Source organism: Hyperolius riggenbachi, chromosome 7, assembly GCF_040937935.1.
Source record: "Hyperolius riggenbachi isolate aHypRig1 chromosome 7, aHypRig1.pri, whole genome shotgun sequence".
NCBI classification, from domain to species: domain Eukaryota; kingdom Metazoa; phylum Chordata; class Amphibia; order Anura; family Hyperoliidae; genus Hyperolius; species Hyperolius riggenbachi.
In genome coordinates this window covers 98427611-98442333 of record NC_090652.1, presented here as the reverse complement: position 1 = coordinate 98442333, position 14723 = coordinate 98427611, and the positions used below count along the sequence as shown (strand labels likewise).

Here is a 14723-nt window from a genome sequence, read left to right as displayed (position 1 = left end):
ATGGCAGTTGGGATTATTCCGGTGTTCCAAATTGGCTATGCCAAATTAAAAAACCAACACTAGTATACAGTCTGGTCCATTATTACCAAAAAAAAAAAAAAAAAAATTAAAAAATTTCACTAGAACCAGATACAGCTTCACTAAAGTAATCTATTATACAAAATCTATTCAGCTGCCAACTTGTTTCAAGCAAAGATTCCACATCAAACAGTGGATGTAAGAAATGATTACTGTTTTGGTACAATGGATACTAATAACTGCAGCTTGGAATTGGAGAATATATATAGAATTTTTTTATTTTTTTTTACAACATGAAGGCTTTCTTCACCACGTACGTTAAAGCGGAATATAACCCTGCATTTCAACTTTGCTCTAAAATATTATTTACAGCATATTATATGCAAAAAGCATTTTTTTTTTTACTAGACCAGCATTGGAAGGGTTAAACACAGAGGTTTAAAGTTCCGTGGAGAGATATGCAGAAGTTCAGATAGATACAAACTATTTAGTTACATGTATCTATTGATAAATGTTACACACTCTTTGGCTGTCCTCCAAGCTCCTCAGTCAGAGATGAGTCACATTCAACACTTAGATACATTGTTTACATAAATGTATCTATCTCCAGAAACTTTAAAGCCCTGTGTAACCCTTCCAATGCTGGTCTAGTAAAAAAAAAATGCTGGTTGCATATAATATACTGTAAATAATGTTTTAGAGCAAAGTTGAAATGCAGGGTTATATTCCGCTTTCCTAATCCATAGTGCAACCTTATATTGCATTTCTGATTTTCCTTTAGTAGATATCTCTTCATAAAAGCAGCGCCATATTTGTCAGTGTAGATGTCAGGCCTTGGACAGCTGGTCCCAATGCAGAGACGCATCTTCCAACACGATGGAAACCGCTCATCCTGCAAGAGTCCAGGTGGCGTTAATTACTATTCCCCCTTCAGGCCGCCATGGACTCAAGGGAAAGATATAATTCGGTTGCCAGTTACTGTTGGTGGCTGAATTATGCTGTTTATATAGTAATTTGGGCTCCATATTTTGACAGCGCCCAAATTACTGTCTGAGCACCGCTATAACCTTAATTCACACAGGGTGCATCCAAATTTCCCTGCTTTATTTTGTGCTGTCTCGCTTCTAACAGCCATACTGAAACAGAAGAGGTTTTACATGACTTCCCAGTGCACTCACATTGCAGAGGAATCATTCTTTGCAATATACAAGTAGCCAGCAATAACTAGCGACAAAACTAAAACAAGCTATACAGAGGTCGATACAGGCCCAATACAACAAGTGAGTCATCACTCCCTGAACAGAGATATTAGTAGTCAGTACACCGCCTTGATTTGATAAGATTTAAGAAAACCTAAAGTGAAAAGGAAGTTCTCTAACACCCCAATGTTCCAGCAGGGCTGAGTCCCTCTAAACATTCGAAAAGAGCTTGTCTTAATAAGTTTTTCTTGGCGGTGCTACTGCGGTTTATGAGCAGATCGTCACTGGGCATGTGCGAGTACAGTCTGCACATGCACAGTAGAATAAAGCCACTGGTGTATGACTTTTTCCTCCATGCCTTAAAGAGGATCTCCAGTGAAAAATGTAATAAAAAAAGTGCTTCATTTTTACAATAATTATGTATAAATGATTTAGTCAGTGTTTGCCCATTGTAAAATATTTTAAATCCCCGATTTACATTTTGACATTACATGGTGACATTTTTACTGTTGACAGGTGATGTAGATGCTGCATGTTTTTTGGCAGTTGGAAACAGCTGTAAACAGCCATTTCCCACAATGCAGCAAGGTTCACAGACAGGAAACTGCCAAGTGTACATACTTTTCTTGTTTCTTGTGGGAGGGGTTTCACCACAATATCAGCCATACAGTGCCCCCTGATGGTCCATTTGTGAAAAGGAATAGATTTCTCATGTAAAAGGGGATATCAGCTACTGATTAGGATAAAGTTCAATTCTTGGTCGGAGTTGCTCTAACATTTCATTGTATTGGGCCTGGTCAGACCGTACTCAAACATGATCAGTAGAGACACATTTGAACAGGGCAGGGAGCGAAGTCAGAAGAATAAAAAGGGCCCTAGGCAGCAGTGGGGGAGCTTGAAGAGGATCTGGGGAGTCTCAAAAAATTATCCAGAGGCTTCAAACTACTTAAAGGGAACCAGAGCTAATGGAAGGAAAAGCAGTTACTGTACATACCTGGGGCTTCCTCCAGCACCATACACGCTGATCGATCCCACACCGCCATCTACCGCTGCCCGCATCTAGGAGAACCAGCTCCTGTCAGTGACGTCATCAGAGCCACGCTACGCAGGAGAAGTGCACCCTCTACGTATCTCTCCATACACTGCTGCAGAGATACGCAAAGAGCGCACCTCTGCTACGCTAGACTGGCTCTGACTGGCGGCAGAGCGGGGTCCCGGTTCTCCTAGATGCGGGCAGCGGTGGATGGCGATCCGTGCGTTTGGGGCTGGAGGAAGCCCCAGGTATGTATAATAGCTTTCCTTCCATTAGCTCTGTTTATCTTTCTTTAAGTATCCAAAATGTACTCCCTCACCCCCGCCACAGGTTGACCAGCTAACGCAGATAGGCGGCGGCTGGTCGTTTGTGGTTTTACATGGAAACGTTCGAGCGGCCGTTCCATGTCAGTTCACGGAGGGTGTCTCCGTGAATAGCCTGCGAGCCTCCTATCGCGGCTCGCAGGCTAATTGTAAACACGCGGGGGAAGAAATCCCCACTGTTTACATCAATACGGCGCTGTCATAAAGGAGATCGGCGATCCCCGGCCTCTGATTGGCCAGGGATCGCCTCAGTGTGATAGGCTGAAGCCCATCAGAGGCGGCGCAGGACGCATCGCCGTCCTGTGCCGCCCAGGGAGGAAGAGGTAGCGAGGGAAGAAGAGGGAGGGAGGAATCGCGCTGCGGAGGGGGGCTTTGAGGAGCCCCCCCCGCTCGGCCACTTGGAGCGGCGGTGATCAGACCCCCCCCCCCCCCCCCCCGCAGGTCATCCCCCTAGTGGGGAAAAGGGGGGGGGGGGGTTGGAGGAAGTCTGATTGCCCTGCCTTGCACACGATCTGTGCTGCGGGCTGGAGAGCCCACGCAGCACAGATCGCAGAGAACAGCCCCGGTCCTTAAAGGGAAGGTTCAGGCAGCGCTTAATAAATAAATATCCAAATCCACTTAACTGGGGGCTTCCTCCAGCCCGTGGCAGCCAGGCTGTGCCCTCGGTGCCGCTCCGCAGGCTCCCGGTGGTCTCCGATGGCGAGCACGACCTGGCCAAGCGGGCTGCCAGGTTAGGCTTTTCTGCGCTCCACAATGCGTGTCATTGGTGCGCGTTGACGTCATCCGACGTCCACCGGGCTGAACTGCGCAGGCGCAGAACTACTGCGTCTGCGCAGTACAGCCCGGAGGACGTCGGATGACGTCAGCGTGCACCAATGACACGCATTGTGGAGCGCAGAAGAAGCCCGGCCTGGCCAGGTCGGGCTCGCCACCGGAGACCACCGGGAGCCTGCGGAGCGGCGCCGAGGGCACAGCCTGGCTGCCACGGGCTGGAGGAAGCCCCAGGTAAGTGGATTTGGATATTTATTTTTTTAAGCGCTGCCTAAACCTTCCCTTTAAGTGGTTAAGCATAAATCTGTTGAAGAATCACCCAAACAGCATTATAGAATTGTATACAATACAATGCTACGCAACTGTCAACCCCACCACTCTTCCCATCTGCTTGAGGAAAATTTACAGCTGCACCCAGCCACACTTTTAATCCATAAAAAAACTCAGAAAAATTGAAAGCTCAATAGGAGATGTTGAATTCAACAGAAGAATTGCAAATCCTGGTGATCGAACCTACAGGACAAAACAGTGACTTGTGTTGTGCCGATTCTTTATACTCGCAGAGCATTAGATACTGTAGTCGATTTCAAAGAGAATGGATGCGTTCCATTTCCAAGCAGTATTCACATCTCATTCCTATTTTACACACTGCACCCTAGCTACCTCAGCAGCACTGGTTACAAATATAAAAAGACTACTATTTGCAAGTACTTATAATGAGGATGGGACTTTGACTTCTAACCCCCTGACAGCTGTATAACCTCAGTGTTGAGGTAGTGGCCTAATAAGGGTGGTGTGGTAGGTTTGTTTAAGATGTGTGACGCAGGTGTTGTATGGGGAAGAATGGACATCCCTCGGCTTCAAAGGCTGAAGTCCAGCTAATCTGGGACTCAGAGCCTTGTTGGTGAAAGCTGCCTGCATGGCTGAAGTTGCAAAACTACACAGTATGTGGCCTTGCTGTCCAGTTGCCATTCTCTCCACAATTGATTCAAAATAATGACAAAAATGACACTTACGGCCCTCATTGTACAAGTACGCAATTCCCAGCTTTACACATGCTTCAAAGTTCCCGCACTCTGCCGCCCTGGAGAGAACAGATACAGAAATAATAATCAGAAATTTATAAAGGCACATACATCTGCTGTAGCACTTTTTTTCCCAGTATGGGGAATATGATGTGAGAACATTAACTTATTGTGCATCAATTGCTGGAGTTAAAGTCCTGGGGAAAAGAAACAAGACTTCCTAAAAAGCCCCAAATAAACTAACATCTAGTCTATCCATAAAATAGATGTCAGCAAAAAACCACCACAATGGGGCAGCCATAATTTTCTCACAAGGTCGGTCATGCACATTTTTCTCTACATGCACATTTTACACAATACAGATTATAAGCGCCCCCCCCCCCCCCGATATTGTTCGTTGTATTGACGGGACCCCCATATCAGAGCTTACTCAGCATGTTCCACTGGCTTCAATGCAGCAGTCAGAGACATAAAACTCCCATGCATTGATTGCAGTAGGTGAGGCAGCTTTCATATTTATAAAAGGGAACAGATGTTAGCGTGATATTGAGGCTGCCATTTCAGTGTCCAAATCTATTGAAAATCCGTTCCTAAGCACATCAGATAGATCAGAAAATCTGATGATCTATCTGCTGCTAATCTAACGAGTGTATGGCCACCTTTATGCTGGGCATACACTGGTCGATCCGGCGGCCGATTAGCCACTGGATCGACCCCTGCCGCGTCCCCGCTCGTCCGAGTGTGCGGATCGATCCCCGCTCGTCCTCGAGCAGGAAATCTATCCGGCAGGTCATCGGACCTGTCAGATATCAATCGAGCCATCAGGCTCGCACAACTCCCGTGTATGCCCAGCATGACACACAGAGTTAAGGTAGACATACACTTGTCGATTTGCCATCAGATTCGACCAACAGATAGATCCCTCTCTGATCGAATCTGATCAGAGGGGGATCGTATGGCTGCCTTTACTGCAAACAGATTGTGAATCGATTTCAGCCTCAAACCGATCACAATCTGCTGAGCTGCCGCTGTCGCCCCCCGCATACATTACCTGAAGCCTGGTCCCGGGCATCTTCTCTGCATCAGCTTCCGCATCCCGGCTTCCAGCATAACTGTCACTCCAGTGACAGCGGAAGTTCAAATAGAGCGCCCTCTATTTGTACTTCCGCTGTCACTGCAGTGACACAGGAAGTTATGCTGATGCCGGGATGCGGAAGCTGATGCGAAGAAGATGCCAGCCGGGAGCCGGGAGGTGATGCGGAGAAGATGCCGGGAGCCAGCTTCAATGTACACTTGCGTCGGTCGTACGCCGCTAGCAATGCGCTCCTTACCCGCGGCGATCGACTGTAATTTTCCGCACGCCGCGATCGACGGGACCGATCTATTTCGGGCCGAAATAGATCGAAAATTAGCGTGTTGCGTGAACGATTTGACAGCAGATTCGATCCCAGTGATCGAATCTGCTGTCGATTGGCGGGAAATCGGGCCAGTGTATGGCCAGCTTTAACTCCCTCCCTCATTAACTCTCCCGTCAGAAATGAGCAGACAGTGTAATCAGTTCAGTGTGAAAGGAATTTGTTACAGTAAATAAAAGATAAGCAAATGAAATGTATACATCATTTACCAGCACTTCAGGAACGCTCTCAAATGCTGGGCATACACGGGGTCGAGGCAGGCTTATCAATAGAGCCGCTGATGGCTTGATTGATAAGATCCGACAGGTCTGATGACCCGCAGGATAGACTCCCCACTATTGTTTGCCCGCAGGAATCGAGCGGAAGATAAGCAATCGCTTGTGGGGACGAGCGGGAATCGATCCGGACGGCGGCGGGGGTCGATCCAGCGGCTAATTGAGCCGCCGGGTTGACCCGTGTATTTCCAGCATTAAGGGGCCCATACACTGAGCCAATTAGCGGCCGATCGATATCGATCGCAAATAGATTAGCTGATCGATCGATTTGTGGCCAATTTCAATTGATTTCAATCGATCTGACATGCTGGAAAATCTAGGTCGATCTGTTGAGATTGCTTATCATTTTGCATTGGACCTAATGGAAATCTGATGGCAAAAAAATGCCATCAGATCGATTTTCAATAAATTTCAGTATGAAATCTATTGGAAATCTGTTCCTAGTAGAAAATGTTCCTAAACACAGATAGATTAGCAGCAGATAGATCATCAGATAGATTTTCTGATCCAACGAGTGTATGGCCAACTCAGGTTAAAAAACACGTTAATCGATAGTATCGCTTTAAACAAGCCAGCAGCTAAACCAGATAAGGTGCTCGATTTCCCGCCGATAGACAGCAGATTTGATCACTGTGATTGAATTTGCTGTGAAATCGATGCGCAAACGCTGACCGGTCGACGGATTTCCGTCCGAAAATCAATCCTGTCCGAGCAAAAAATTTAGCTCGATCGCCGGCGGGTAAGGAGTGCAGCGATATCGGCTGTCGAATGTCCGATGACCGACACTAGTGGCAATACATTACCTGTTCCGCCGGCGCGTGGCCCAGCTGTCCCTTCTCCGCACTGGGCTTCTACTGGCTTCACTTACTTCCTTAAACAGTAGAGCGCCCTCTATTGTTTAAACTTCCGCCGACAGGAAGTAAAGTGAAGCTGGAGCCCAGAGCGGAGAAGAGACAGCAGAGACCGGGGAACTCGCGCCGGCCGGATCAGGTAATGTATGCTGGGGGAGGCGGCAGCTCCACAGATTGTGAATCGATTTTATAGTGAAATAGATTCAAAATCTGTTTGCAGTGTAGGCAGCCAATAGATCCCTCTTTGATCAAATTCGATCACAGAGGAATCTATCTGCTGGTTGATCTGGTGGCAATCAACCAGTGTATGGCTGCCTTTAGACTTCAGTCAGAGCACCTGATCTGCAATCTTTCAGGGTCTATGACTAAACATATTAGACACAGGATCAGTGGGACAGCAAGGCAACTTGCATTGTTTAAAAGGAAATAAATATGGCAGCCTCCATATGTCTATCACCTTGGGTACCTTTAGATAATTATCCAAGAATCCTCTGGATCCTAAAACCCTCCACAAGACTAATGTCACTGCCCGAGACTAGTAAGGACCCGCCTGCTCAGTAGCATAGAGCTGCTCATGGGCGAGCAGCTTTGTTCTACTAGCACAGTATGGCCACGCTGGTGAATGGTAGTGGTGATGGGGGAGGGGTGCTTTTGTCAGATGTGTTCAGAGAGGCCATGTGCAGCAAAATTGGGGTCAAGGAGGAGGTAAGAAGCCTCTGGACCTCTACCTAGGCAATCACTGTATATACTCGTGTATAAGCCTAATTTTTCAGCACAGAAAATGTGCTAAAAAGGTAACCCCCTGGCTTATATGCGAGTCAGTTGAGTAGAATGGATGGTGGAGCAGGCTTCGCTACAGGCAGAGGAGCGTAAGAATCATGCACTAGTGATCCTGCTCTTGCCAGCTGGCTCCCTGCTGTGTCCATGCCCTCAATCCACATGGTGTGCAGAGTGCGCTGCTAAAAGAAAACCCGTGTCCCAGGCTTGTGGAGTGGAGGTACAGTAGTGCAGTGATCGGGGATTCATCCTGTGTGGCAATCCCTGCCTCATATCTAGGACGCCATCTAGTGGTGTCGAGACACAGCTGTATCATCCTTGGGGCACATCTGGCTATGGGGAGGGGTGCTGACATGTACTGGGGCACATCTGGATACTGTGGAGGGGGCTTATATGCAATTCAATCACTTTCTTGGTTTCTAAGGGAAAAGTGGGTATCTCGGCTACATCAGCTTATATGCTAGTATATATGGTATCTAGCAGCTAGTTTTTCCGTCTGTCACTGTTTCACTTTAAACACAATTAAATTAAATGGAATAGGATGCATATAACTGTGCCAATAAACTATTATTGAAAACTACCTTTCAAAGAGGTGCAAGTTTTCAGGAGAAGGCCACACTTCTTGAAAACAGGTGCGGGCCCAAACACTGCTGTGTGTGTCCACCAAGAACCTCAAGTGAGGATGAACCTGAGAAAAACAGAAATCCAATAAGACTTTACTAATGAACTTGTATGGTTTCACCTTGCCAGCTGAACTAAAGACGCAAAACACACACATCCATATGAAAAGCTGAGAGCCTTACATTCCGCATAGATAGGATATCTGTAGCAGGGAGGCACTCCAGGATGTAGAGGAGGACATCTTCTGGAAGGTTGAGCAGCGTTTGGAGTCTCGGACGTCGTTTCACTCTTCGCTTGGGTGGGGCTGTAAAACATTTTGAGCAGCGACAGTGCAGGACTGTGGGGAGAAAAGAAAGTGTATGAGAGAAATTGTAAACCAGGAATGCCCTGCACTGCCATACCAATCATTATACTGTAAGTTATACCCATGTGGCTACAATGAAGAGATGCACATGCAAGTTCAAAATTCCACTCCACAATGTGCCATATAAAGTTTTGGCGCCCAAAGTGGCTGGATAGTGTACTGGTTAAGGGCTCTGCCTACAACACAGGAGACCAGAGTTTGAATCTCGGTTCTTCCTGTTCAGCATGTCAGCACCTATTCAGTAGACCTTGAGCAAGACTCTCTAACTCTGCTACTGCCTATTGAGCGTGTCCTAGTGGCTGCAGCTCTGGCGCTTTGAGCCCGCCAGGAGAATAGTGTGATATAAATGTTATTTGTCTTGTCTATCAAATAATTTTACAGACTTCCAGCACACTGTTCAATGGCCTTCTGAATCTCAAAATTCACCAGGATTCAAACAGTTACAGTTTTCAAACCAGTACATCTTTTGATGGTGGCTACTGATGTATTATACAGCATTTTACCTCCCTTCACCAAAATGCCTTGTAAGCTTTGGTGGAGTTTTGCTTCAAGTTAAAAAGGAATATTACATGAAGAAGGGGGATGTTAAGTGATCTGACAGTAAACGAAACAATAAAACTTCCATCTTTATTCCCTTTAGGTAAAAAAAAAAAATGCCAATTGCTGGACTTTCATGGTGACCTTTTAGCAACCAGTGGAGTCAGAAAATCTCAGTCGCATGCTACTTATGGGTCTGTTTTAGAGATATTTACTGTACTAGAGGCATAGGATTAACACAATCAGGCAAACTAAAAAAAAATTTAAGGAAAAAAAGAAAGGTAGCAAAAGTAAATTTTTTTTTTTTGTACCTCAGGTTTCCATTGGCTCAAATTCTACTATCAGAATCATAATTTATGTCGCCAAGTACAACGGTGGGTTGTACCCGGAATTGGTTTTGGCGCATACAGGGTCATTGATGAAAAGACTATCTTCATGTTGTTTTAATCAGCTAGGATGCAACCTGTATAATTCATGGCCTTGGATGTACTGACCTTCAGACAACTCTATCCTTCAACATTAAGGTGGCCACACATACAATATGTTTAGAGATTACTTATTACCGGTAATTCAAGAATTAAGACCAATTTTTCAGATCAAGTGTTCCATTTGAAAAATCTGACCAATGTATCACACAAACATTCAATTTTTCCTCAATTATGAAGGAAAAAAAATAAATAAACCCACTACTGAAAAAAAATTGCTTAGGTCTATAAAGCATGAAACTGACAGTCACTACACCATTGATCGGAAGAATCAGACACTTCCAATTCACTTGTACCAATAAAAATGGGAGGCTCTATCAGATTTCTCACACACACACACACACCACACCAATTCCCCCCCCCCCCCCCCCCCCCACCAACACCACCCCAATCCCTCCCAACGTCCGTTTGATTTTCTGTTTTTATTGAACTTACTTAAAAATCTGATTTTTATTGCATCGTGTGTGGTCAACTTTAGGAGGATAAATTAAAAGGCACCTTCCAAGTGAAATTATTCTTTGCTGGAACGGCCACATAAATAATAAGAAAACAAGCTAAAAAACACTTTAAACCAGGCGTTCTCAAACTGGGTGCCGCGGCACCCTGGTGCGCCTTGAGCACCTGCCAGGGGTGCCTCGGTGTTCATCCCCATCCTTTGGGAGGTGCTGCTGAATAAGGGTCTTAACAGCATTTCAGTAGTTATTTTTGCCGAGGGGTGCCTTGAAAAAAGTTTCAGGTGCCCTCAACCGAAAAAGTTTGGGAACCACTGCAAACAATCCCAAAATGTGAAAATCTTGAACACAGCTGGCTCCTGTGTCCTAGTTCACCTTAGTTATAAACCAGTGCAACTGTGTAACTATTTGTGCAAGAGATGTGGAAAGAATGGCTGGAAAAGGCTGTACTTGCTAATAAGTATAGAAACCAGCAATGCATTGTCAACATTCAATATCCACTGCTGTTTCTTTATGCCAAGGTATGCCATCCTGAGAGTGGCCAAATTCAAATACCAGAGAGTCCTTTTATACTAAACTTCAGGGGAACTGGCCAAGTAGTTTACTACCGTACATCAGAATTGGTCATACATTATGCCAGCGTTTCTCAAACCGGTCCTCGTGACTCCCCAATGGTGCATGTTTTGCAGACAACCGCACTTATGCACAGGTGGGATAATTAGTGTCTCAGCTAGCTGCATTCTATGTAGCTGAGACACTAATTACCCCACCTGGGCATTGGTGAGGCTGCCTACAAAACATGCACCGTTCTTCGGAGTCACGAGGACAGGTTTGAGAAACACTGCATTATGCATTCATACAGGTGCATGGTAGGGACCTCAGGACTGAGTTTACTGTAGCCAGGCATTTACAATATGAGAGTTTAGTAGAACGAGATTCTACTGTACTGTTGCTGGGCAGATTTTTCTGCCTGCTGGTGGATTTGGCAGCTTCCTCCCCCTGTACTTAGAGGGTCTAGATTAAAGCAGAAACAAACACTCTGCAGTGTAATGTGGAGTATATGTGGAAGGGATGGAATCGGCACCCAAAACAGTAAAAATCAAGACAAGTGTGAAAATTTGACTATTAACACGATGGACAGATTTACTGTAATTCCAGTGACAGCCCACCTCATGTAATTTGCTCCAAAGGCGCAGTTATGAGTGAACCTGTCACCACTAATCACCATTTCATATAGCAATACTGGCCTGCGGACCACAACAACTCTTTCAAGATACTATTCCTTCCCAAAGGTATTCCAGCCAAGCAAAAGTATATTATGCAGGGCAAAGAGAACAGACAGAAATGCCATTTCAGTGCTTATTAAAGATTCATTGCAATTTTTGAGGCAGACTGCAAGTCCAGAATAAAATGGTTATGTATAGACGAGTAATTCCATGTTTGTTAAAGATCTATTGACATGAAACTGCAGCAATATTTTTCTTAATGCCATGAAAAATACTTTACGTTTCAACATGCAGCAAGCATAAAATTTGTACTCTAGAGCAGTGTTTCTCAACATTTTATTAGTATGTACCCCTCTACTCACTAAGTACCCCCTAGCATAGTAAACATCACAAGTACCCCTTGACAAATATATATTTAATCGCAGTACATGATGATTGGTTCTAAACTTTCAAGCATTTATTATTGCTTTTAATTAGCTAAAATACTAATTTAGTGTTGCTTAACCACCCTGGCGTTCTACTAACTGCGCCAGGGTGGCGGCGCAGCAGAGATAGATATAGATACAGTGGAGGAAATAATTATTTGACCCCTCACTGATTTTGTAAGTTTGTCCAATGACAAAGAAATGAAGTCTCAGAACAGTATCATTTCAATGGTAGGTTTATTTTAACAGTGGCAGATAGCACATCAAAAGGAAAATCGAAAAAAATAACCTTAAATAAAAGATAGCAACTGATTTGCATTTCATTGAGTGAAATAAGTTTTTGAACCCTCTAACAATAAAAGACTTAATACTTAGTGGAAAAACCCTTGTTTGCAAGCACAGAGGTCAAACGTTTCTTGTAATTGATGACCAAATTTGCACACATTTTAGGAGGAATGTTGGTCCACTCCTCTTTGCAGATCATCTCTAAATCCCTAAGGTTTTGAGGCCGTCTCTGTGCAACTCTGAGCTTGAGCTCCCTCCATAGGTTTTCTATTGGATTAAGGTCCGGAGACTGACTAGGCCACTCCATGACCTTAACCTCCTTGGCGGTAATCCCGAGCTGAGCTCGGGGTATGCCGCCGGAGGTCGCCGCTCAGGCCCTGCTGGGCAGATTTCCATTCTGAAAAAAGCAGCACACGCAGCCGGCACTTTGTCAGCCGCGTGTGCTGCCCGATCTCCGCCGCTCCGCCGCGTGCAGCGGCGAAAGAGGGTCCCCCCAGCCGCTCGAGCCCAGCCGGAACAAACAGTTCCGGCCGGCGCTAGGGGCTGGATCGGGCGGCTCTGACGTCAGGACGTCGACTGACGTCCATGACGTCACTCCGCTCGTCGCCATGGCGACGAGGAAAGCGAAACAAGATAGGCCGCTCATTGCGGCCTATCTTGTTACTTTCGATTGCCGGAGGCGATCGAAAGTACGCTTCCAGAGCGCCCTCTAGTGGGCTTTCATGCAGCCAACTTTCAGTTGGCTGCATGAAATATTTTTTTTTTTAATTTAAAAAAACCACATTGCAGCCTCCCTGGCAAAATAAATAAACCGCCAGGGAGGTTAATGTGCTTCTTCTTGAGCCACTCCTTTGTTGCCTTTGCTGTATGTTTTGGGTCATTGTCGTGCTGGAACACCCATCCACGACCCATTTTCAGTTTCCTGGCAGAGGGAAGGAGGTTGTCGTTCAGGATTTCACGATACATGGCTCCGTCCCTTTTCCTGTTAATGCGATTAAGTTGTCCTGTGCCCTTAGCAGAAAAACACTCCCAAAGCAAAATGTTTCCACCCCCATGCTTGACAGTGGGGACGGTGTTTTGGGGGTCATAGGCAGCATTTTTCTTCCTTCAAACACAGCGAGTTGAGTTAATGCCAAAGAGCTCTATTTTGGTCTCATCAGACCACAGCACCTTCTCCCAGTCACTCACAGAACCATTCAGGTGTTCATTGGCAAACTTCAGACGGGCCTGCACATGTGCCTTCTTGAGCAGGGGGACCTTGCGAGCCCTGCAGGATTTTAATCCATTGCGGTGTAATGTGTTTCCAATGGTTTTCTTGGAGACTGTGGTCCCTGCTAATTTGAGGTCATTCACTAACTCCTCCCGTGTAGTTCTAGGATGCTTTTTCACCTTTCTCAGAACCATTGACACCCCACGAGGTGAGATCTTGCGTGGAGCCCCAGAGCGAGGTCGATTGATGGTCATTTTGTGCTCCTTCCATTTTCGAACAATCGCACCAACAGTTGTCACCTTCTCTCCCAGCTTCTTGCTAATGGTTTTGTAGCCCATTCCAGCCTTGTGCAGGTCTACAATTTTGTCTCTGACATCCTTGGACAGCTCTTTGGTCTTTCCCATGTTGGAGAGTTTGGAGTCTGCTTGATTGATTGATTCTGTGGACAGGTGTCTTTTATACAGGTGACTAGTTAAGACAGGTGTCCTTAATGAGGGTGACTAATTGAGTAGAAGTGTCTAACCACTCTCTGGGAGCCAGAACTCTTTTAATGGTTGGTAGGGGTTCAAAAACTTATTTCACTCAATGAAGTGCAAATCAGTTGCTATCTTTTATTTAAGGTTATTTTTTCGATTTTCCTTGTGTTATCTGCCACTGTTAAAATGAACCTACCATTGAAATGATACTGTTCTGAGACTTCATTTCTTTGTCATTGGACAGACTTACAAAATCAGTGAGGGGTCAAATAATTAATATATATATATAATATATAATATATATATAATATATAATATATAATATATATATAATATATAATATATATATAATATATAATATATATATATATATATATATATATATATATATATATATATATATATATATATATATATATATATATATATATATATATATATATATATATATATATATATATATATATATATATATATATATATATATATATATATATTTATATTTTTTTTTTTTTTTTTTTTTTTTTTAAATCATGTAGCTAGCATAGCGCTAGCTACATGATGCCCCCTTCCCTGCGGCGTTCGCCCATAAATTCGATCACCGCTGGCGCGTACTCTCCATTCTGAACGGGATTTCCTTAACCACTTCCCGACCGCCGTATTGACAATTGGCGGCCGGGAAGTGCACCCCGCAAGGACCGCCGTATTGACAATTGGCGGCGGTCCTTGTAGGGGCATGGGCGGAGCGATCGCGTCATCAGTGACGCGATCCTGCGCCTCCGCCTGGCGCCGCTCACCCGCCGCAACATCCCGCCGGCTATACGGAAGCGCCGGCGGGATGTTAACCCCGCGATCGCCGCATACAAAGTGTATAATACACTTTGTAATGTTTACAAAGTGTATTATACAGGCTGCCTCCTGCCCTGGTGGTCCCAGTGTCCGAGGGACCACCAGG

General features: G+C 45.1%; 1 protein-coding gene across 1 annotated transcript in view; it reads right to left on the bottom strand.

Annotated features, from left to right (window-relative positions):
• The window catches only part of CCNF (cyclin F), a 61084-nt gene that overhangs the window by 28983 nt on the left and 17378 nt on the right, over positions 1-14723 (bottom strand). Inside the window, exons 2-4 of the mRNA XM_068244423.1 lie at positions 8491-8645; positions 8269-8375; positions 4361-4428 (exon numbers count right to left, since the gene is read on the bottom strand). Coding sequence (XP_068100524.1) covers positions 4361-4428; positions 8269-8375; positions 8491-8645 — 330 coding nt within the window. The remainder of the gene's footprint in view (positions 1-4360; positions 4429-8268; positions 8376-8490; positions 8646-14723) is intronic.